Consider the following 24,782-nt stretch of genomic DNA (forward strand, 5'->3'; position numbering starts at 1 on the left):
CCTGCCCTGAGGGAGGGGGTCAAACGCGGCACCCGCGCTGTGAGGGGAGTGGGGGAGCGACGGCGCCTCAGGGCGTGAAAATTCGCCAAAGTACCAAAATTAAGTAAATATCGGAGAAAAAGCCACTTTTGTGGGGGGGTTGTGGTGGTCTAGTGCTACAGCGAGAGAGTTTGAGGCTTAACATCGTAAAATCATGGAATAGTTTGGGGCAGAAAAGGCTTTTAAAGGTTAAATAGTCCCCCTCCCCACACACACACCCCGCAATGAACATCATAAACACTATTGGAATTATTATTAGAATATACGAGACATATTCTACATCACTGAAATTACTATTAAACTATATAGACATCTTCAACACTATTGGAATTATTAATCGAATGTATTAGAATTATTAGACTATATTAGACTTACTTAATATTATTATTAGAATTATTAATAGAATAGATTGGATATCAACCTTACTGAAATTATTACTAGAATATATTAGAATTATAAGAACATATTAGCTTCCACATTAGTGGACTAATTATTAGAATTATTAGAATATATTAAGCATCCTCCAGATAACTGAACTTATTATTAGAATATATTAGAATTATTAGACTATATTAGATATCTTTAATATTTGAATTACTAATAGAGTATATTAGACATCATAATTATAGATATTATTAGAATTATTAAAATATATTAGACATCTTCCATAATATTGAAATTATTATTAGAATATAATACATATATTCAACATTATTAGAGTGATTATTATAACATATTAGGATTATTACAATATATTAGTCATCCTACACATTATTGGAAGAATTATTAGAATATATTAAACATCTTCCACATCACTAAATTTATTATTAGAATATATTAGAATTATTAGACTATTAGACATATTTAACATTATTTGAACTAATATTAGAATATTTTGAAATGGTTAGAATATATATCACAGAATATGTTAGACATCTTCAACATTATTGGAAGATATTAGATTTATTAGAATATATTATACATGCTTATTATTAGAATATGTTAAACATTTCCACATTAATGGAATTATTGGAATATATTAGACAGTGGAATTATCAGCATGTGTATCCCTGAAAACTAGAAGCGCTGCATCTCCCTAAATCCTCTCTAGGAAGTAGATCTTGACCTTTACCCTATTGCTGAGGTCCTAATTTTCTACAGCTGCCTGTCACTAACTCAAATCCAGGGTTTCTCCATCTGAAATAGCCTTTTCTATTGGTGTCAGGAAATAACTCAATTTATTTAGCACCCTGGCAGGCTGGCAAAGCTGAATTCCCAGAGTTTGAAGGAATCAGGGGGAATGACACAACCTGAGTTCACCCAACCACCCACAGTGCTGTTTGGGGCCAGGATGTCTTTTGTGTGACATCAAGATATTTGCTTTTAGCTTTTGGTATTTAACCCAACTTTGATTTCAGCAGTTGCAGGCTGAAACCTGCAGCAGGAACCTCACTTTTCCAGCAGATTTATGCCTGTTGCACCTCCCCAGAGCACTCCAGCACTCCGACATCGATCAGATCACAGCAACCCGGTGAACCACCACAGCAATGTAACACCACACACTGTCCCCTTCAGGGACATTCCTTCCTTGTCAGGCTGAATTCCCAGACCTCTGGAACTGCATAGCTCAGGATCTAAGGCTAGGGGCTGTTTGGATGGCTTAGCAGAGAAAATTATAGCATTTACGTATCAATGTTTTAGCAAGCCAAATTTAAAGGCTGTTCTGAAAAAATTTTACAGGACAGTTCTGCTCCGCAGCCTTTAAAAAAACCCCAACAACACCACCCCAAACCCAACAAACAAACAAACCCACCACCAAACTAAAGCTGGGGGTGTTTGTGTGTGAACCCCAACTAAATATCTCCTAGCTTGGGTTCCCTGCATGAAATCAGCTTTTTTGATGCAATTCTTAAAACTAGAAGAAGCCTAGGAGGAGAAAATAAAACAATCACAGCAAAAATTTGATGTGAAAGCATCTAGAATCGAGGCACTGTTACCTACAGTTTCATTGCAAGAGGAAATGAGACTGTGGCCCCACATTTCAGAACACTAAACCAATTGAACAGCATTTACAGAAACTCATTTAGGGCTTTTAGAAGCCTTCAGGGTGTTTTTAAGCTTTTTAAACATTTCTTCATAGTTGAGAAGCCAGTGGTGCTGTGGTTCCTCCTGAACAATCCTGTGCCCTCACCCCATGAACAGCTGTTTCTTGTTCTTGAACGAGATGAAGCCTTCCTGGTTTTAGCAGCTCACCTGTCAGCTGGTGCCAGTTCTTACTGACACAGTTCAGTGATTTAAGTGTTCACAAGTCACCCCACAGCTGTCCTTAAACTCTTGCCCTCCTTTTTGTTGAGAAAGCCTAAAGAGTGCAACAAAAGAAAAGCAAGAAACCACTTGGTAACTCTACAGAACTGTGTGGAAAATTTATGTCTTCTTGCTTGGAAGAGCTGGAATGTGGTAGGGAAAAAGAATATAAAACTTAGGAAGTAATTTTAACATTAAAGAGTTTCTTCTCTTCCTAGACATATGTTGGAGATGACACACACAAGATTTCTGTAGAGAGGCAGACTAGAAGGCACTGGATGTCAAGGGATGGGTGACAGGCATTTATTTCTTCTTTTAAATCTACAAGAAAGCAGTTTAAAATATACATTTAATTGTTGAAACCTTTTCCACATTTTAAATGCATAATTATTCCAATAAAAAGATACTATTTACATTTAATTGCACATTCTAGAAAGGCTGAGTGACTACAAAAATAAGTGCTATGGTGTAAACACCTTCTGCTAACTCCATGCTAAATCCCAATCAGGTTACACCAATGTTCTTCAGTGGATTATAGCTACAGATACTTTGAGAACACAGAAATACCCAAAACTGGAGTGAAAGCAGAGCACAGCACTACCGACAGGTGCACTTGGTGGCGATCATGTCCTCGTACTCCTTGTAGACGATGGAGCCATCAGGCTCGATGGTGAGGACGCTGAGCGGGCTGTACTCGGCTGGGACACAGGAGGGCTTGGGGACAGAGGGGTCCAGCTTCTCATAGATGAGGTTCTGCACCATGGTGTGCACGGGAGAGCCGTACTTGTGCCCCACGGCTCGGGGACAGTCCCCCTGGCAGTACTGGGGGCTGTACCTGTGCGGGGCGATGATCCATTTGTCCCATTTTAGCTGGCTAAAGCTTAGGCGGAAGTTATGAAGCTCACATTCATTTTGAGGGAACACAAACTGTTTGAAATATTCACTCAAGTTATTAGGTGAAGTTGCTGGTGCTGCTTTCAGATTCTCATTCCTTCGCTGTCGAGAGGCCCTTCTGCCCTGGGAATTCCCTTTTCCTTTGTCACCCATAGGATCCACAGGTGGGCTGTTCCTTTGCCTGGCCCTCACTGGGCTCTTCCTCCCGTGCCTAAGTGAGTTCCACCCGTGATAAGCTTGTTCACTGGTGTCATTCAGATACAGAAGAAGGGAAGGGGGAACCAGTGTCACATTAACAGGGTTTTCCAGTTTTGTGCTCCTTTGTGGGTCACCCATCAGGCAAGTGAAGTTCACAGCCATATGGATATTCCTCCTGTTCGTAGCAATTAGAGGCTGGAGGAAAGAAGTCACATCGATCTCCACCCACTTGCGTTTTCTAACTTCAAAGTGCAGGCTAAAAGCTAGAGAGTGGGAAATGCTGGGACAAATTTGGCTGGCAGAATCATGTTCCTTAATGGATAAATGGCATATGAAAGTGATGGAAGAGGAAATGGGAACAGATGTGTCAAAGGAATAAAGCAAGACAGACTTGAGTAAGTGCTCCAGAGCAGTAACACGATCCAGGTTGAAGAGTAAGTCCACCGAGTGAACATCTCCTGGGGAGGGAAACAGAATGCTGTAGAGTTAAGAGTGTCTTAATTTTCCACTAAACATAAATACTATACTAGCGGATAAGTAGAAATGATTCGGCAGCAAAAGAAACCAATTTAGATGCCCTCCCTTACATTTATTACTTGGAATATCTACTTTGGGCAGGGACATAAAAGTCAAGAAATTTCAACAGACCCAAGGAAACCCACGGTTTTAAGAGCTATTATGATTCCTTTCATTAAAAGAAACAGTACAGGAATAATTCAGCAGTTGTCTATTTAGTGCTGGTATGGGGAAACAGGAGCAAGGCACTCCAAATGATACAAACCACAAACTCCACCTGAAACTGCTGTTTCCTGTGCAGAAGTACAATGAGTACAATGTTTGTGTTTATCTCTCTTTCTGTGGTTATCTGTCTTTTTAGCGAAAATTTCAAGTCAGAAGAACTCAGATCACCTATCAGCAGTCACTTAAGTAGAATTAAAGGCCAGTGACTTCTGGCTGCTGTTCTTGTCACCAGCCCTCATTTAAGAAAACCATAAGTTACAGGATGCCTGACCAACCTAGTTTCAGTCCTGAGCCTGATTTACAAGTAATTCTACTCTTCCCTTCAGGTTATTCGCAGGTTTTGGTTGTGATTCTTCCCTAGCAAATGTACAAGACATGGAGAGGAATCCTCTGGCAATGGGTTCTGGCAGTTTGATACAAGTCTCATTCCAGTGCTGTGGGTTTTTTGAAAAGAAGCAATACCAAGACAGGCTGTAGAAGGAAGTGTGGTGCCCACTATGCCTAGGCATTTTTTCCATTTTTCTTACTTTACTTAAACCTGATTGTGGCTTTCTCTGACTCATGAGGAGATGAATCAGCCCGAAACACCAGTATCGTCTTGCACATACCATTTGTGTGGTGTTTCCCAAACTGTGAAGTCTGTACCTAATGCCATTCAAGGAGAAGTAGGTTATGAAAAACTCCTACAGTTTAGAGAACAGCCCTGAGGATTAAAATAGCAACAGCTCTAAAGAAGAAAGCTATTTTTATATCATACTGCAAGTGCTGAACACACAGAAAAACCTCATTTAACCTTTACAACCCAGGTCACTTCACACCTACCTCTCACCAGGTCCCTGTGGCGGTGCCTGCATTCCAAACACGGAGTGAAAAGTCGGACAGTGTTATAGAGGTGGCCTTTGTGGGCCTTGGGGATCCCCTCCTTGGTGGCCGACATCTTATAGAGCCTCTTCATGTACCGGAGGGCCCTGGAGTCTGGCTGCAGCCTGGGGACCTCACTAGCCCAGCTCTGGGGGCCCTGATCAGACAGCACCTTGAGGAGGGGAGGCAGGGGGGCATAGCCTCGCCTTGCACCTTGGGGCAGCTGCAACGCTGGATTGAGTTCACTGGCAGCACCCTCAGGAGCTTCCAAAAAGGCAGGGGCCTTGTCTGAATCCCCATGGCCCCTGAAGTGGGGGGAGCACTGGGTGACAGCAGAGAGCCAGGGCAGGCAGCAGTAGAAACAAACACAAATTCTCCAAGTGCTCTCCATGCTCTTTAGGGCTGCAGCCAAAAATATATCTCCCCTAAAATACCCAAGGAAAAACAAGAGTGCCTGAGCCTGATCCCTTATATATGTTGCAGGTGTGGAATAGGAGGGAGGTTTCTTTCTGATTAGAAAGCAAAGAGAAAGATCTGCAGCTGGCTCCTGAAAGTTGGGCATGAGCCTTGGCCCCTGAAAGCTTATTATAAGCGAGACCCTAATTCTGAGTTAACCTTTTTCACATGGGAAATTACAGGACGGGAGTGAGTGCCAGCCCACAGAGGGAGTCAGAGAGGCCTCAGTGTTGCCTGGTCTAATCAATCCTTGTTTATTTGTAGGAATATATAAAGCTAAATATTCCTCTTCTTGACCTTTGGCCTCTCTTCATGTGCTGGTGGAATAGCTTTCACCTGCTCTGAGCTGAAGGACCCATTCTCCAGCTGCTCACTCGATATGAAATTGTGGTGAAGCCTTGAATGTGCTTTTTGTTTACAAAGAAGGTTGAAGGTAGTGACCTGGTGCTTTGAGAACATCTTATAGTTAGCTTAATTTAGGTATAATTTGAAGTTTTACAATAGTATAGTCAAATACGTTTCAGATACTGTAGATGTCTAGGAAGATTCACTGAAAAAAATGTAGATGAGTGGGTAGAACTTAGTTGGGATTTTTGTTTGTTTTGTTGGAGTTTTTCCCCCCCTCCACTTCAGCAACATGGAGGCAGGATTGCAGTTCTCCCTTCCCTTTTTTTCAGAAGGGAGGAAGAAAATATTTGGAGCAAACCATTTTAAAAACTAGGAAACTGGAATCCCATATTGGATGTTCTTCCTCTTGCCTTGGTGTGCTGGTGTGGAAAAATGAGTTTGCCAAGCTTGTTATTGTCTCTTTCAGCTTTCCTGGGGTATTTTCCTGCATGGCAAGCTCTTGTTTATGAGCTGGAGAGCAAAGAAAGCCCTGAAGAATAAGACCTGAGAAAAATGGAGAGCCTGCTGCTGTTACCTCAAGCAGCAAATAGGGCAGGTAACCTGCTCTACACCAGATGTGAGTTATTTTCTCAGACATTTGTCACTGGCTTTCCTGGCTTGGGCAAGTGCTGCTCATGTCCCCATGGACTGGGATTGCTGCTGCTGATGCTACAGACTCCAGAGCAGAAGATCTGGAGTTTTCTGTATTTTTGGGAAATACAAGGCATTTTCAGAAGTCTTTTCTTGTTTAACTCTGTTACTCGACACCTGGACAGGTGCCATTTATAGTGAGTCAAAAAGGTTACTAAATTTCACTTTGAATTAGAAGGTGCTTGAAACAGAAGAAAAAACCCCAACTTTTACACATCATCTGCTCTGTGCTGGCAGTGGCTCACTGGTGCTTGGGTTGGTTCCCACTTCCGTCTTCCTAAAATAAGCTCTATTTATTTTTATCTTAATGGGTTAGGGCTGCAGATCTGAAGCAGAGCTAATGGTCTCAAGGGCATCCTTGAAGTTTAAACAGAGATTTGACTCATTTTTATGGGGGCTTTTGGAGAGGGACAATCATTCTCTGTAGACTGATTACAGACTTCCAAACTCCTTTTAGGCAGGGCAATAAAAACTACTCAAATCACCATCCCACACTAGTACTGGGGGCCTGTTGGGTAGAAAAAACACTTCCCTCCAATTAGTATCTCCCAAAAAATCCCCAAAGCACTGACACTCATCTCTGATGAGGAGCACATTTCCGTTGCTGTTGCCCAGTGCCATGGGAAGGCTGGATTTTCGGCTGCCTGCAGCCTCTGGGTGAACTGCAGCTGTTTTGGCATTTGCTGAATTATTTGGTTACAAAGTCATTGCTGCAAAGTCAGTGCCTAACAATGAAATGTGTTAGTGCTCAGAAAGTAAACAAGGGGAAATCCTCCCTCACTGGACATAGACCTGCTGTCCTGGGGCAGTTACCCACCTCTTAGACAGCCCATCCATAATGGGCACAAAGTTTATTAGGGAAGACCTCGATGAGCCACGACATGCAGAAAGGGCACCCTGTCTTCCTAATCTCCCCCTCAGAGAGGAGCCTGGGTGCAGCTGGATCCAGTCTTAGCTCTGGACTTGGTCTAAGGTTTGTGCCTAAAGGATTATACAGGTGTAATTGAACCCCTATACCACTTTGTCACATAGGATTAAGGATGGTAAACTATATATATACTTAAATAAAAATAAGTGATTTATTAAGATAATGTTTAGACTAAAAGATCTTAATCAGAATTGTTTACTATATAGTATAGGTAGCTATAACTACTATATAGTATAGTGCACTATTTTTGAAGTGAAGCTGAAGCAATTATATTGAATCAATTATACTAAGCTAGCAAAAACCATTATTAAGTAGAGATTGATGTTACTGACCCAGACCAATGACCATGGGCAAATCTCTTTGGCTCAGCCTTGAGGAGTGAGGGGTGTCCCCACTCCAGGGAGGAATCTCCACATACACTCCAAGGAGGGGTGTGATCCTCTGTTAAAAACTGGAACTGGGCTTTTATGGTATAAAGTGTTGGACTGTCAGCCAGATGTGTCCAGGCCAGCTGTGCCCGCTCTGCAGCTTTGGATAAGTTGTCAGTACTTTCACTTTTTTGTTCCTTTATCAGGTGCTTTACCATCTGCTACATATTCACCTCACTCTCAGGGTGTTCAGCTCTGGGATTGATGAGTAAGGCTGGTTTCAGCATTGTTCATCCCCTTCTCCATTCCCCACTGAGAGCTATGCAAGTAGGGCTGTCTCAGCCTGAGCCAGCTCCCTGTACTGCAGCAACGAGCCTTCCCCGGGATCCTGGAGGGACCCACGGCAGGGAGACTTCTGCTGAAGAGCAGCACAGATTGGACATGATCTCTCCTAGTGCTTCCCTGCAATGTCTCTCTGAAACAGAATGCACTGAGAAACAAGTCTCAGGTCTGCTCTGATTCTCTGTGCACGGGCAGTTTATTTGTTTAACACAGTGTGCTGCCAAGCATGTTCTCCAGCAGAGCTGTCTGGGACCCCAGAGCAGCTTGGCTTGGCTGTGCAGCACAGACATATTTTCCATCTGCCTGGCAGGAGCTTCCCAGCACTGCCTCTCCCCACGCTGACGAACTAGGTCAGGCTCTTGCTGCCTTCAACATGCTGCAGATCTGGGCTCAGAATCACCCATAACTGTGAATTTCCTGGTCACACTTGGAGTTTCCTGGCAGGACTGCTGTGTGTTCAAGAGTCATGTCATCCCTGGCCTGTTTCACACCCATCCCAAAGCCCTGGTGCCCCAGCGCAGCTGTCATGGGGCAGGATAAGCAGAAGATAATGGTATTTTTCTTACCAATGCCATTGGTGTCTGAGTAAAACTGCGTGGCTTCCCAGGCCAATCTGACTGGCACCATGGCAAAGCTCACAGGAGGTTTTCATCTGATTTCATAAGAAATCTGAGGCAAGACCTCTGCACCTGCAGTGCCTGGAGCCTTTTGGTCCACACCCAGGCAGGAGAGGCCCTCCACAAGTGCTGGATTCCTCCAAACCTTATCAAAACAGGCAAAAAGTGATGATTCTTATTTGACTCACCACCAGAGCTGCCTCAGGGAAAAGCAGCCATTGGAGCAGTGTCTGGATCTGTCCCTACTTATGGCAGCTTTTCTAAAAACAGCCCTTTTCCCAGTGAAATTTCAGGTGATGACTCTGTGGGTTTGGGAAGGGGGCTTGCTCTCCTGGAGGTTGTTCAACGGCAGGGAACATCACAGAGTGTCAGAGAGCTGAGGCACTGGCTCAGCAGGAGCTCTGCAAGAGTATTGGCACAGCACAAAACCAGCCCTGTGCTTCCTCAGCCAAACATTCCCACTCCTCCCATGAGCATCTGAATTGGTCCCACCTCACAAAGCAAACTGTGTACATACTTCATTTTTACTTTGTATCCGTTCCCACCATGTTCCAAAAGCAAGCACAGGGGAAAGCTTAAAAATAAACCATAACAGCTCTGAGAAGGATGAATTCAGGCAGAGTAAGGAATGACAATTCCAGTGTGCTCCTAATCAGCTAATAGTCTACACTGAGCAGAAATTATTCACTGGCTGGAGAGTTGCAGGGCAGGATCTGGAGCCCTGCCATCAAGGACATGCCTGTCCCAGGCCCTGTGCAGGATCCTGGCTGGGCCAGAACAGGAATCCACAATAAAAAGATCAGTCTGGTCGATACCAACCCTGGCAGCATCCCAGAGCATCCTGCTTAGGCTTCAGCCACTGCTTCTAGTGTTCCTGCTTTGCCTGAAGCAGTTGCTGGGGGGTTGTAATAACTTTGCAAGCTTAAAACAAAACCCCAACCCTTTCTCGAAACAGAAGTGTTCCTACCATGTCATCTCTATGACAAAGTCATGTTTAGTCTTGCACATCCACCTGAAGAAGTGCTGAAGTACAAGCAGTTTCCTCTCAAAATTTGCATTTGCAAAGCTGCTGCTTCATGACTGTCTTTAATTCAAACCTGGAGCAACTAGAAATGATTTTCCACCCTTAGGACAAGATTTTCTTCCCTTGCTAATGCTCCAGGATAAAGTGCCAAAGTTGTTCCCTAGCTGGATCTGCATTACCCATCCCCTGCTTTCCTGGGCAGCAACTACATCAGAGAGGGGCAGCATCAGTCAGAAATGCTCCAGTCAGCTCCTGAGCCTTTCCTACAAGGCTGAAAGGGTGAGAGAGAGAGGGAAAAGCTCCCCCAGCCTCAAGAGCTTTCCAGCCATATGTGTGTAAAAATTTCTTCCTGTGCCACGTGACCGAGGAAGAGGCGCAGATCCATTACACAATAATAAAAATATGCCTTTGGCAACGTGGAGCCGAAGGAGAGCTGCTGCAGGAAGCTAAAAATACGCACAAAAAGGAGTAAAACAATAATTAAAAGAAGGACAAAAGTCAATCCTGCCCAGCCCTCGGGACGCTGCTGCAGCAGGACGGGGCCGGGGCTCTGCGTGTGAAAGGGATTTGCAGCAAAACATCTGCCTGAGGTGTTGGTTGCCAGCGCCCGTCAAGATCTCACTGAGATTAGTCGTGGTGAGTAGATCTACTTTTCCTTTTTTTTCCCTCTCCCTCCTCTTAACCTTAACTTTGAAAACTTCCCAAAAAAGGTCTAAGTCACTGAGCACTCAGGTTTCCAAAGCCTGCACAGAAATCCCTGAAGGCAACAGTTGCCAGTTAAAGAACTATACCAGGAGGAAAACACTCCTCAGCCCTTTGCTGAGAGCACCCACCTCGGCAGCTTCTGTGAGGGAGGTTTAGCTCAAAGCTGGGAAAGGTTTGCCACAGGAATCCCTGGCTGCCTAAAGCAGAGACGGCAGTACAGGTTCAGGACAGAAGGTGCATCACCCTCCTTTGACATTGCTTTGTGCAGCAGCAGAGAACAGATCATGCTCCTGTTGGTGTAACTGCTTCACTGGTTTATATCAGAAGTTAAATCCACCCATTTCAGCTGCTGTCTGTCACTGGTGACACACTTTGTTTTACCTAAATTAGCCCTGCACACCCATGGGCTTCTTTTGCTTCCACCCTGGGGATGGTGCAGGACAGCCACCAGAGCTGAGAACTGGGCTCGTGGTGACTGATTATTTTAAAGATTAATTAAGACACCTTGAGGTGCACTAGAAAGTTGTGAAGCAGAAAGATGGTTGTTCTGTTTGAGAAAGCCTCAAGTATTGAAGGCAAACAGAGTAGAAAATCATGGTGTTTGTTGGCTGCTGGCTCCCCACTCAGACCATCCTGCTCCTTCCTCCCTCCCTCTGAGCAGCAATTCCTGCAGACTCTCCTCTTCTCACCACCACATGGCACAGGGTGGCTTCCCTGGCCAAAAATCACCATCCAGCCAGTGCACGTGCCACCAAACCACCCCACATCTGGCAACCCTCAGGGATTTTCCCTCTGGGATTTCAGCCAGAAGCATCAGAAAGTACAACTGGTCCTCACTCTTACAGGCAAAATCTTTTCTTACAGAAATGCCTCTGTTATGCACAGGAGGCATTGGTCATGGCCAAAGGGTCTCTAACCCCATTAACAAAAACATTAATTAAAATGTCATTAGAAAAAGAAATCCTCATGCTGCATGGCCTCCATTGCTGGGCCAGCTGCCCGTACTGTGGAGGGAAAAGATGCTGATCTGTTTCCAATTTGCTTTTTGGAGCTCATAGTACGTTCTACATCGAGGAACAGTTCTCCTTTTAAGGTGGAACAGAATGAGGTTTGTTCTCTTTCAAAAAGATTTCTTTAAGAGGTTATTTATAGATCCTCTTTGTGAATGTGATTGTGCTTTGCATCCCACACACGTTGCTGTGATATGGGATGAAACGTTCTCCTGGAGTCCTTAATTAACACCAGCTCAGGAGCTGTGCCAGAGCACGGCTCCAGGTAGTTGGATATTCCCCATCTATCCAAGTACTGATACTACTGACCTCGCAGCCTCAGGGTATTTTGTTTGCCACTTTTCATCCCATCAGGTCAAGACCTGGGTTGTCTCAAGGTAATAAAAGTACTTATGATAAGAAACTTTCAGAGAAGGAGCTGCCCTCCCACCCTGTGCTCCCTCTCACACGTTTCTTCTCTACATGAAACATTCCCAGCTTTTTTCCAGGTTATGCTCCACAGTGACATTTTTTCTTGCCACAACTTATTAGTGTCATCCACCTCCAGATGCCTCCTGCTTCTCTTCTGCCCTGTTTGAGGTGGTTCTTGGGAAGCAGGGATATAGCTTTCCTTGTGATCTCCCCACTTCACAGGAATTTTAACATTTTGTTTCCCTTTCCATGAGCTGAGAAGCCTTTGTTCAGCTCTCCACATGAACACTGGTTGGTGTTTTCCATCTCACAAGTCTGTTAAACTGACACCTTTCACCAGCAGCAAATAAATTTATGTATAAGAATAGCAAGAGAGCGCTTAAGAACAAAATGGTTTAGCAGCCAAAACCAGCTTGGAGATCTGGTTTGCATTTCCCACTCCTCTGCATGTTCTTAACTATAATATTGCAGAACTGGGGGCTCCCACTGAGCATAAATATGTAGGATCAGCTCGCTGGATTTGGAGCATCTAAATATGCATTTCCACCCCTTCAGGAGCCAATACCAGGATGAGAACACTAATGCCAACATGGAATTTATCCAGTACTTTAAACATCTTCTTTCCAGTGCAGGAGTTAAACATAACACTACTGGGGAGTTGCTAAAGCCTCCTGATCAGCCAAGCTGCAGTGGGGAATGGGATGTTAGCTATGAGGCTTAGCTTGTTCTGACAGGCACATGGCAGGAAGGACTGGCCAAAGCCTCCCCAGCCTGTGTCCTGAATCCTGCCCTGCATCACACAGTGGGTTTGTGCTTGGGAAGAAACCCCAGTGACACAACTGCAGGGCAGGTCATACTGGGCACAGCCATACCAAACCCCTTCCTCCACTCCCCTCATCCCAGGCAGCTGATTTCTTCACCCCTCTGCCATTGCTCCTTGTGTTTTTGGGGAAAAGAGGCCCAGGTAGCAGAACAAAATGAGCAGTGGCCACAGATACAGGCTTAGAGAAGAATAAGCTTGAAAAAAAATGTTGTCTGACCTAGAAAACTCCATGAGCCAATCCTTGAATTCATGTCACACCAAAGCAAACAGCTCCCCCATCCTGCCAAAAAAAGCTCAATTCCCTCCCAATTTCATGCAAGTCTCTCACCCATCCCACTGGTGCCATACCCCACATGCTGCCACCACATCCCATCTCCTCCTCACAGGCTGTGCCATGATCTCTGCTGTGCTCCTCCTCTGGACTGTGCCCTGTGTGGCAAACCACATCCTCGGGGGCTTTGCCAAGAGAGAGCTGCAGGAAGGTCCCCAGCTGGCCTGCAGCCTGCCAGGACCCCCTGGGCCTCCCGGCCCCCCCGGCGTGCCCGGCACTCCAGGGACAGTTGGCAGGATGGGCTTCCCAGGAAAAGATGGCAAGGATGGCAAGGACGGGGATAAAGGCGAGCACGGCGATGAAGGTAAGGGAAAAGTGCTCAGCAGAGCAAGGGACTGTGTAAAGGTCGTGGTGCAACAGTCCAGTTCACAGCAACCTGTCACCCAAATCTGAGCCCAAGGACAGGCAACATCTCAGAGGAAACTCTTCCAGAAATTTCCACTCTCCCCTCTCCAACTTGTCCCACTTGTCAGACGGGTTCCAGACACACATCATGTTCCACTGTGTGCAATTCCTATTGGCTTTGCTTTGTTACAAAGTGAGGTTTGCTCTGTTCTGATAAAGTGCTGATCTCTGACTCCTGCTCTCAGGCAAAACAGAGCCAGTTGAAAAAATGAAGTACTTACTGCCCATAGCACCAGGGGACAAGCCCTGCTCGGGCCGTGCTGGACCTAAATCAAAGCAAACAGCAGCCCTTCTTTAATCCTGAGGTGGGGCTGCCCTTTGGATCCAGCCTTGGAGTCAGGAGGCGCCGAGATCAGCTGTGGTGGAGAGCCAGTGATTTCCCGTTGCCACACTAGAGTGCACTCCTGCTTCAGCCAACACCAGCGAGCCCAACATGCATCTTACTCCCTTCTCCCACCCCCAAAAACGGGAATCTGGAAAACAGATTTCCAACCACAGCTGCACTTAAATCCAGCCTTGCTACAGCAGGTTAAGAGACAGTGCATAAATCCTCATGAATCTGCTTATATCAGATACTACTACATCAGAATCACTGTGACAGCCCAACTCACTTCCCATTTCACATCTCAAGCCAGTCCTGGCCCTGAGTGTTTGCTGGTTCATCCCCCAGCTGGGCTGGGCTGGTCTTTTACTACACCTAGATTTATTTTTAGGTTTTTTTTAACACTTCCATGCTAAATGCAAAAAAAAAAAAAAAAAGAAAAGAAAAAAAAAAAAGAGACACGTGATTAAAAATACTCTACCTGCTCAAAGTGAGGTTCCAAAAGCTTCACAAACCTGCTTCACTCCTGTAAACCCCAAATATTTAAAGCTTCTTCTTTAGTTCCTCCTTTTTCTCAAGAGAGACAGATAATAGAACCAGCCTTTTGGTCCTTAAAGGGGCAGACTGTTCTGCTCCTGAGTTCCACTGTTATCACACCAACAACCCTGGATAGTCAGTCCAGGCAGATGTCCAGCTCCAGGTAGTATTTCATCAGGACTCTCACACCAGCAAGGTTTTCCTCCTTAATGAATTACTCTGCTGCAATGATATAATGCATTTCCACCTGCCATGTCAACTCTTTCACTGAAAAACTGAGGTTATTTGTCTTCCAGGTCCACAAGGCAGAACAGGAAACCCTGGCAAGCCAGGACCAAAGGGGAAAGCAGGAGCTATTGGCAAGGCAGGCCCACGAGGGCCCAAGGGTTTAAAGGGTAATCCTGGGAAAAACGGGGCACCAGGAAAGAAAGGACCCAAAGGGAACAAGGGCGAGGCTGGGATGCCAGGACCCTGCACCTGTAATGCCAACAAAGCCAAATCTGCCTTCTCTGTGGCAGTCTCCAAGAGCTATCCAAGGGAAAGGCTGCCCATCAAATTTGACAGGATCCTGATGAATGAGGGAGGACATTACAATGCTTCCAGTGGGAAATTCGTGTGCAGCATCCCAGGTATTTACTACTTCACCTATGACATCACTTTGGCCAACAAACACTTGGCCATTGGCTTGGTCCACAACGGGCAGTACCGGATCAAGACTTTTGATGCCAACACTGGGAACCACGATGTTGCCTCTGGATCAACCATCCTTTCTCTGAAGCAGGAGGATGAGGTATGGCTGCAAATCTTTTACTCAGAACAGAACGGGCTCTTTTATGATCCCTACTGGACAGACAGCTTGTTTACTGGATTCCTGATATATCCCGATCAAGATTATCTCAATGAAATATAGGATGAGAAAATGGTCTGGGGTAAAAAGTAGTAAATATGTGAGGCCTCAATCCAGCAAAGTGTGGCCTGTACATGGACATGTCTGGGATTACCAGAGAATGCCACAGCTTTGGCTCTAACAGCCTGTATTGGCTATTTAGATATTTACTTGATGTCATCAACAAGTCCACAGGGCACCAGGACTTCTTTAAGCAGCCTCATGATGAATCTCTCCATCTCAAAGCCATCCGTTACGTTTTCCATGATTATTCCAACATGCCTTTGACATGTAACTCAAATACTGGTGCAGAATACTTTGATTATTACATTTATTACAATAAAGCATGGAAACCAACAAAACCAAAGCCTAAGCTGGACTGTGCAAGTCTGCTGGTTTGGGCAGAGGTAGTGTTAGTTTTCTTCCCCGTGGCTGGAATGGGGCTGTGGTTTGGGTTTGGGATGAACACAGTGATGATAATACAGAGATGTTTTTGTTATTGCTGAGCTTACACAGAGCCAAGGCCTTTCCTGCCCCTCATAAGGCCACGCTGCGGAGGGGACTGGGTGTGAATGGGATGTTGGGAGGGGACACACCCGGGACAGGTGATCCCAGCTGACCAAAGGGATATTCCAGACCATATGAGATCATGCTCAGTGTATAAAGTGGAGGGAAGAAGGAGGAAAAGGGAGATATTTGGGGTGATTTGTCTTCTCAAATCAGTGTTATGTGTGATGGAATCCAGCTTTCCTGGTGATGGCTGAACACTTGCGTGGGAAAGGCTGAATTAATTCTTTGGTTTGCTTTGCTTGTGTGCATGGCTTTTGCTTTACCTATTAAACTGTTTCTATCTCAACCCACAAGTTTTCTCACTTTTGCCCTTCCAATTGCCTCCCTGATCCTGATGGTGGGGGAGCGAGCGAGCAGCTGTGAGGGGCTTGGCTGGGCTTAAACAAACATCCTGGGCCTCTGAGCTACAGGGGAGGATGAGCCTCACAAATGAGACTCAAGTGCTGAAACACGAACCTTCCCTCCAGAAACAGGCACCCCGGGTAAACACCAGGATTGCAATGAGAAAATACAGCTCCAAGTCTTCCCACAGGAGTCTGTGAGTGAAACCTTAAATGTCTTCTAAGAGTTTGGGTCAAGAGCAGATACCGACAGAATGAGAAAACCATGCTGGCACTAGGAAACTTGTCTTCTAATGAGTGATAAAATGATTTTCTCTTGCTTTTAAGCCCCTAAACTTCTTCCCTACAAACAGCAGTGAGGCAAAATATTTTCATCAAGTCTTGCATTTTGACGTACAGGTCACACAGAGGATTGTCCCATTCTCTAGGCAGAAGCTGAATAGAGCTTCTGTTAAGTAGGTGGTAGGTGGGAAATACTGGAATATGCCAAGGCTGTATCATATCCTGAAATACCTGGACAACATCATTAAGTGCTTTGCTGCATCTTCTAATTTTTGTGTTCTGATTTTCTGAGTAATTGTCAGATATTTAGGAATGAGTGAGGATAACATCACTGAAAATTCTTCATGCTTGTAATGCACAGAAAGAGAGAAAGACAATCACCACTTTATTTTATTGATTTTATTGTTGATTTTCAGTGCACTGGAAGAGACAGGCTTTGCTGGCTTATGCAATCTTTTTGCTGGTTCTTTTGTAGACTACACCAGAAGAAGTAGAAATCTGGAACAAAGAACAAATCAAAAGTTAAGTTGAACAGTGTAATTAGAGTTTCAGTGTGACAGGTGAGCAGTCCTGGGGACAGGCTCAGAGCCTGCTCTTTGCTGACACATCATTTACCCTTGGGTAGGAGACATATCTAGAAAATAAGCTGAACATCCTTGTCAGGTCTGAAATACACAGTGCAAAAATATCCTTATACAAAAGGCACAACTTTTAGACAGGGGCTTAGGGGTAACTTCAATGTCTCCTGGGTTGGATGTGGCTTCACAACTCCAAGCTGCCAGGGTTTTAGACAAGTCAGATAATTGTTCTCCAAAAGCAGTAAATGACCAACACAATCACTCTCAGGGAGGGTGAGTGTCCTTTCCTGTTTCCCAGAATGACTCACCCCTGTTGAAGGCACACTCAGACATTTGTAACTGGCACAGACACAAGTCCATTCAGGATAATTCATGAGAATCAGAAATCGTGATATTTGGCAATCAAATCTGTCTAACAAGTTTTATTATTAGTATTGGGGTTTCAGTAATCTTCCAAAGCTGCATTGCCATTTTGTTTCCAAAATAAGATAATACTTGAAATCAAACCTCTTTGTTGTTTTGTTTGTGGGTTTGTTTTTTCCTTTGATAAGACTAAGAAAATAGGGTTCTACAGAAATTCTGTGAGGAGTTGCAGGTAGATAGTTTTCTAAGAATGAAGCAAAGTCAATAACTTCATAGAAATATGTAGGTGCATAGTTTTGTATGTTCTATTTTCTATTCTTGAGGCATAGGCACAGTGAATACAATCAAAGTCATGGTGGCTTGGGAATATTTCAGTCTGAACATTCCACTCTTCCAGCTGTAAAACTGTGCCTTAGATGCAAGATCTACATTTCAAGTTGATAAAAAATATAAGACGAAAAGTTTGTTCATTTAATTTTTGGATTAAACATGGACAAAATTGTAGAAGGTTATCTAGAGAGAAGGAGAAAGTTATATAATAGTTTTGCTTTACTTTCTAAAGATTTTTTCTAAGCTTAAAATTTTGGGCCTGGTGCTGTTGAGGTTTTTGTTTTTTATAAACTATCCTGGATATTTGAGCACTCACCTCTACCAGTTTTCCTCCACTGATCTCTGCAGTGTGACGGTAGTTGGGAAACTCAGCTACCAGCTTTCCATCTTCCATTTTAACAGTTGCCTGTAATAGAGAAAGGGTTAATGTTCCTGGGATTGCAGGAATTTCTATTATCAGATACTCTGTAAACATCTGTACCCCTGCTGCTGAAAGTTTTTACTTTTAAAAAGGTAGAAGTTGTGTGTTGCACGTTCAGCCTCATGAACAGGACTGAAATCCTCGTGATTTTGTTCTTAAATGTTCACAATTTAAATAGAAAAATGTTTTTCTAACAATACCTGCATGTTCCAAATCTACACACTATTCATTAATAGCTCTGAAAATGATTGAACTACAGGCTGTGCTTCTCATTCCATCCTCAGGGATTTATGTGGTGCTTTGACAGCGAAGTAAAAGGCAGGATGATAGGAGTTAATTCTGAAGTGGCAATCTCAGATAGCAATAACCTCCCAGCAAACAGCCCAGAAATGAGTGTGGATGGGTGATCACAAAATCAGGGAATCCCAGAATGGTTTGGGTTGGAAGGGACCTTAAAGCCCATCTCGTTCCACCCCCTGCCATGGACAGGGACACCTTCCACTAGTCCTGAGACAGATTTGCTTTTCACCCTAAATTCAAAAACAACCGAGGCTGTAGGACTTAAAAGCCAAATGAATTTACCTTGAACTTTTTACCACCAAAGGTCTCCATGTCTGCTTCCTTGCCAACTGTGAATGTGTTGGTTGTGGTGCGGCCTCCTGGGAAACGCTGGGTCCAGGTGAAGTCATTTCCATTCTGCACCACCTCAGTCACTATTTTGCAATTCCTTCCCAATTCAATCTTGTCACTGGGAAGACCTTAATCAATAAAAACATCCAGTTTATCAAACCTAATAACCTGCCAGCTGAACTTGAACTGAAGCATGGTAGAGGTGTGTTTGTTCTCAGACACTGATGTCTGAGCACCTGATTTGCTGTTGAATTCTTTTTCTTTGTTGTTTTTTTTACAATATCAAAGCTCTGAGTTGAAATTGGTATAAAGGAAGATACTGGGACATCAATGCATTTTTTAAAATAATAACCTTGCATTCTTTTCCCTGAGAAAAAATACACAGGATAAATGTATAGATAAAAGGTACATATAAATAATCCCTTCTACTTAACCTACATATGAAGATGGAATTTAATATGCGTGAACTTTGTACCTTTGCTAATTAGCTGCACATACCTATTTTTATATTTGCTATTGCTCTTAAAATAAATGAACAGAAGCACTGAGCTTGTTTGCACAGCTCACAGTGTCCCAAAGAACTTTTTCAGAGTAACCTCTGAGACAGGCTCTGAAAGCATCAAGACCTGTTCCCATGTAAGATTTTGACAAGTATAGTCATACTGAATTTATACCCCCACCAATGAATATTGGAGACAGGAAAATTGACCTTTACAATCATCATATTTCAAACATCTTGGCCCTTCATTCTGCTGCCACTGAAAAGGAATATTCCTTCTGTGGAACAGGACTATTTCCTGCAGCTGACAGGGATAACAACAAAAACTGCATCTCCTTGTGGAAGAGCAGGCTTAGAGCCAGCTGATCTCAGGACATGAATCATAGTCATGGAATGGTTTGGGATGGAAGAGATCTTAAAGATCATCCAGTTCCACCCCCTGCCATGGGCAGGGACACCTTCCACTAGACCAGGTTGCTCCAAGCCCTGTCCAACCTGGCCTTGGACACTTCCAGGGATGGGGCAGCCACAGCTTCTCTGGGCAACCTGTGCCAGGGCCTCACCACCCTCACAGGGAAGAATTTCTTCCCAATATCTAAGCTAACCCTGCCCTCTGCCAGCTTGAAGCCATTCCCCCTTGTCCTGTCTTTCCAGACCCTTGGAAATAGTCTCTCTCCACCTTTCTTGTCAGTTCCCTTCAGGTACTTGAAGGCCACAATGAGTTCACCCTGAAGCTTCTCTTTTCCAGGCTGAATAATCCCAATTCTCTCAGCCTTTCCTCATAGGAGATGTGCTCCACCCTTCTAATAATTTCAGTTAAAAACCCCCTTCTTTAAAAAAAAAAAAAGATACTTCAACTAATACAAGACCTGTGCCTGACACCCCAAGCCAGACTTACCAATCTTCTTCACAAATTCATCATAGTTCTCATCGCCTTCGAACTCGTATTTGCCTGCAAATGCCATGTTTCCCTTGGGAAGTGGCTGGGAGAGCGAAATAGCAGCTGGAATGACCAGAATGGATCAGTGCAGATGAGCTGAGGCCCTGGGTTTTATAAACCAGCTCAAGCTGCTCAGCCCACCTGTGCCCACACCCCTTGGAGATATACTTTTATGACCCATGTGAGTCACTGGCATCAATGCCATTGACTTGTGTGAAAATCAAGGTTATCATGCAATGAAACATCCTTGAGAATAATCTGGAGATCAGCAGAAATCAAGACCAAAAGCTCAGTTTTCATTTTAGTGCATATTTAAACGAAGTGATATGATTTTACTTTCAAGATTCCACTGGTTTTGCGTTCAGGATGGAATAAAGGTAAAATAAGTTATAATGAAACAGGGAGAAAATGGCTTCAAAGCAGTGTCCTGGGATCATAGCCTTTTTCTGTTTGGAAGCATACTCTATATAATTGAAATATGAAAATAAGAAACAAGCTGCCCAATTTTCAAAGTAATTCTGGTAGGATATGGACAATGACAAGATTCCAGGTTTGAGATTGGAACAGGAAAACATTTCCTGCCTCAGGAAAATTTTTGCAGTTTCTAAACTTATTCTTACAGGGGAAAAATAAGACAATTTCAAGACTAACACACTGACTGATGAGTGAAGAGCCTGAATCCAGCAAGAAGGGAACTTCTAATGGGACTTTCCAGTAGCTCAGCACAACTGGCTGAACAAGTCCCTAGTTAAGATTCCTGAGCTCCCCCTGTGTATACCAAAAACTCACCAAAGCTCCCCAGTGTCCAGCCCCAGCTGGAGAGAGGGTGACTGGGGAGACTGTCCTCAGGTGATCACCAAAACCCTCTTGCACTGGACTCTGAGTGTTCCAAAGGGACCTGCACAACCCTGGGAAGAAGGTCCATGAACTCAAGCCATAAAGTCTTCTGTTCACATAAAACTTCCCAGGGGACAATGCCACTGAGGTGGTTACACCACATGGACCTTGGGAGATAGATCAGATTGGATAAGGAAAATGAGCCAGTTCCGTGTAAAAGGAAAGAGATAATCAGATTATATGAACAGCACTTGAGCTTTTATATTCTCTCTCTATAAAGATCAGATGTTATGGACAAACTGTTTGTGCTGTGATATAAAAGTGCTGACATCTACACAACTCTACGACACGGAGAGTTGTGGGAGCGTGGTGGGCACAGAGCCACTGTGCACGTCTGGAGCACAGGAAATTATCAATGAATCACTATTGGACTGGGTGGGTTGCTCTTGCCACACACTGAGTATGAGTTTATTCACCTCCAAGGAGCTGTACACTGCGCTGTGCATGGGAGTTCCAGAGCAGGTTACAAACATCCATCCAAACCATAAAGGTAAAGTGTTAATGAATGTGCTGCTCTGCCAGGCTGCCCAGGGTCAGCATCAGTCTAGAGCAGGTTTTGGTAACGATGCCATCACCTCTTCCTGTCTGTTCAGGGGCGTTTTTAATGTGCATTGTGAATTTGCACCCATGTTTCTTCACACTCATTCTGAAATAAATCCGTATTTTCATTCCTGTTTTTTTTGCTACAAAATGAAATGGAATTAAGTAGTGAATAAGTTTAGAAACTGCAAAACTTTTCCTGAAGCAGGAAATGTTTTCCTATTCAAATCTCAAACCCGAAATCTTGTCATTGCACATGTCCTACCAGAATTACTTCAAAAACTGGGCAGCTTGTTTTTCTTATTTTCATTTTTTAATATTGCAGATTGAAGAGTGTCATTAAGCAGTCTACAAATACTGAGTCAGCACAATGTTTACTCCAAGAATAAATGAAATTGAGTCCCTCTGACTTTACTAAAGTTACAGTCACTTGCACAATTGATCAGGTTACTCACCTACGCCTCTGTCTCTTCAGTTGCAACTAAAACCAGATCATTTAATGATCTTCCACTGTGTATTTACAATATTCCTAATTTTCTTGCCTCTTCAGAGCTGTGAGCATGTGATGTGGCTTTTACACACCTGTATAGCAGGTTGGCTGAGCATTGAGCTAACTGGTGCAGAGGACTCCAGAATTACCACTTAAAAATAATTAAAACAGAATTATCTAGTTATACAGGCATTTTAAATACAGCATGTACATTAAACCCATTCCAGCTACTACAGTGTAGAGCCTGCATGCATGCTGCAAACAACCCTGGTTATGTTCTACTTCTGCTTTACAGAACTCAGTTCAAATCCTACTGAATTAACAGCTGTAACTGAGTCCAGTGAAAAAAATAAGGATATTTCCCTGGCACGAGGTGGGGAACAGAGAAAGGCAAAGGAATAAAAAGCTTCAGGTGTAAAAGCTGAAAAGAGCTTTCAGAGATGGGCCATTGTCTTCAGAACACTGGGACTACCCATCCATTTCATTCCCAGGGGTGCTTTGTGTAGGGCAAACCAAAACTCCTTATTCCATAGCATCCTGGTCCATCTGGTGGGCACCTGCCAGTGCCTGTGGGGCAGGGAATGTGTCCCACACTTGTTCATCCTGGAGAAGAGGAGAGGAGACAGGTCAGACCTGATGGGGATGTGCAGCTTCCTCATGAGGGGCAGCTCTCTGAGACCCAGGGAATGGCTGGAGCTGTGTCAGGGGAGGGTTAGGTTGGATATCAGGAAAAGGTTCTTCCCCCAGAGAGAAGCTGGGCACTGAACAGGCTCCCCAGGGCAGTGGTCACGGCCCCAAGGCTGACAGAGCTCAAGGAGCGTTTGGACAACACTCTCAGGGACAGGGTGGGATTGTTGGGGTGTCCTGTGCAGGTCCAGGAGTTGGAACTGATGATCCTTGTGGGTCCCTTCCAGCTCAGGATATTCTGTGATATTCTATGATATAATTCACTGATTACAATGAGAGGTTCTGCAGAAAAGCTCAACATTGTATTTGAATTTATCGGGATGATGTAAATTCCAAATGTGCTGCTGCTGTAGACAGTTAACATGTATAAGTTGTCAAAGAAGTAAAACTTGTGTGGAAGCTCATTCCTGAAGGAAAAGGTCGTCTAAAGTGAGCAGTTAATTCCCTGTGTCTCCCAAGTCATCTACCTCTGATATGCAAAACAGTCCAGTCTTCAAATGCTGCTGGGAACAGAGGGAGCTTTAAGGAACCAAATCAAAGGCCTCGAATATCTTTACTTTGAGAATTTACTTGCCACAAAGTCATAAATATAATGCTTTTACATTCCTTTTGTCTGTCAGAATCTCTCTGCCCTTGAATGCCTTCCAGCATCCTTTAAAGTTTATTAACCTCTCAGATGTGCTGCATAAAGCCAATGAGATACACTGGGAGACAGCGTGGAGATAAGGGAAGTAATTCCATCAGTGAATGAACTGGGCTGTGTGTCTTTGAAGTGCTTTTAGAGCTGGAATGCAACTGAACTGGGAGCACACATTCAAAATATAAGTAGGAACACTCCAGTGAACAGAAAGTTACATTTAATGATTCTTTCAGAATGAAACTTGCTCAGGAAAGCTTGTAAAGGCTTAAACCAGCTGTATCTGGCCCTTATTGAGCAACCCTCTGTAGTAAATGACTAATGATTATTAATTCCTCTGGTACTCAGAGCAATCATTCATAATGAATTCAGAATGAACTCTTTTGGTGTTAATGTAATGTGTAATTCCAGGGGAGTCCTGTTACCCTGCTGCCTTATTAAGTACCCATTCAGTCTGGTCCGAGGTGTTACTACTCTTAAGCCATAAGCAGAGAGAAGTAATTACCAATGACATGTGGCTGAATTATTGAACAGCTTGTACAGAGTTCAAATATTTAACAGAAATCCACCTGCCAGCTCTACAGGTGACACAGCCCAGACCCTGTCCTTGTCCCAGGTGGGACATGGATCTGCCCAACAAAAACAGGAGAAAAAGGATCCTATTAGAGATAGAAATATTTACAGGGGAGGAAGATACAGATCTGCTGAAAATACTGGATTTTTGAGGGACTCCCTAAAAGAAAATTCAATTATTTCCTGCTGAAACAATCTATTGGGAAAACCTTCTGTCTGTTTGGATCTCCAGAAAGGGATTTTCCAGAAAGGAAATTCCACTATGGAATATTTTGAAGCTCAGTGGTTTTAGTCTAATACAGACAACATTTAAAAGGTTGTTAAAATGGAAGACATAATTCAACCTTGTCTGCAGAGTCTCCTGACTAAAAAACTGAGATAAAGATACACCCTCTATAGATGTCTTATTTGGAAAGTACCTATAGTTCTAATAAAGTTAATAACTGACAACCCTAAAGATGCAAATCATTACAACTACTCTTCTGGACTTTCCTGCTCAAACCCCACAATCTCCCCGTTATCTACACAGTTCATGCCATGTGCTGTAAAGATTTTATTACTTGATAACATCTATATGATTGTACTTGCTGACACACCAGGACAGCACAGCTCCAAATGGGAACTTATCTTCAAGGTAATCTCATTTGGAGTCTTCCCTCACATGGCTGTGGCCTCCTAACCATCCTCAGCCACCACCAAGAGGGGAGAAAAATCTATGTTCCAATACAGAATGAATGTGCACCACACAGGAGTGCTGGATATCA

At 43.8% G+C, this 24,782-nt stretch overlaps 3 protein-coding genes across 4 annotated transcripts; 1 reads left to right on the top strand and 2 right to left on the bottom strand.

The window, feature by feature from the left end:
* Positions 1–2,213: 2,213 nt before the first annotated feature.
* GDF9 (growth differentiation factor 9) lies at positions 2,214–14,456 on the bottom strand. 2 transcript variants are annotated; one of them, XM_064671687.1, is made up of 2 exons: positions 4,999–7,675; positions 2,214–3,893 (listed from the first exon to the last, which is right to left on the bottom strand). In XM_064671687.1, the coding sequence occupies exons 1-2, from the start codon at positions 5,597–5,599 to the stop codon at positions 2,941–2,943; spliced, it is 1,554 nt and encodes a 517-aa protein (XP_064527757.1). In that variant the 5' UTR covers positions 5,600–7,675; the 3' UTR covers positions 2,214–2,940. The 2 variants fall into 2 exon arrangements, 1 of the variants encoding a protein (XP_064527757.1); XR_010434505.1 differs by lacking the exon at positions 4,999–7,675 and adding an exon at positions 14,299–14,456 and having other exon boundaries at positions 3,808–3,893.
* Positions 7,727–16,096, top strand: C1QTNF2 (C1q and TNF related 2). The gene is made up of 3 exons (XM_064671688.1): positions 7,727–10,446; positions 13,146–13,394; positions 14,651–16,096. Exons 2-3 carry the CDS (start codon positions 13,154–13,156, stop codon positions 15,262–15,264), a joined length of 855 nt encoding a protein of 284 aa, XP_064527758.1. The 5' UTR covers positions 7,727–10,446; positions 13,146–13,153; the 3' UTR covers positions 15,265–16,096.
* Positions 16,097–16,817: 721 nt separating this feature from the next.
* On the bottom strand, positions 16,818–20,309 carry FABP6 (fatty acid binding protein 6). Its single transcript, XM_064671689.1, has 4 exons — positions 20,153–20,309; positions 18,708–18,883; positions 18,021–18,110; positions 16,818–16,931 (listed from the first exon to the last, which is right to left on the bottom strand). Exons 1-4 carry the CDS (start codon positions 20,217–20,219, stop codon positions 16,878–16,880), a joined length of 387 nt encoding a protein of 128 aa, XP_064527759.1. The 5' UTR covers positions 20,220–20,309; the 3' UTR covers positions 16,818–16,877.
* Positions 20,310–24,782: the final 4,473 nt, after the last annotated feature.

Source organism: Pseudopipra pipra, chromosome 15 (genome assembly GCF_036250125.1).
Source record: "Pseudopipra pipra isolate bDixPip1 chromosome 15, bDixPip1.hap1, whole genome shotgun sequence".
NCBI classification, from domain to species: Eukaryota; Metazoa; Chordata; class Aves; order Passeriformes; family Pipridae; genus Pseudopipra; species Pseudopipra pipra.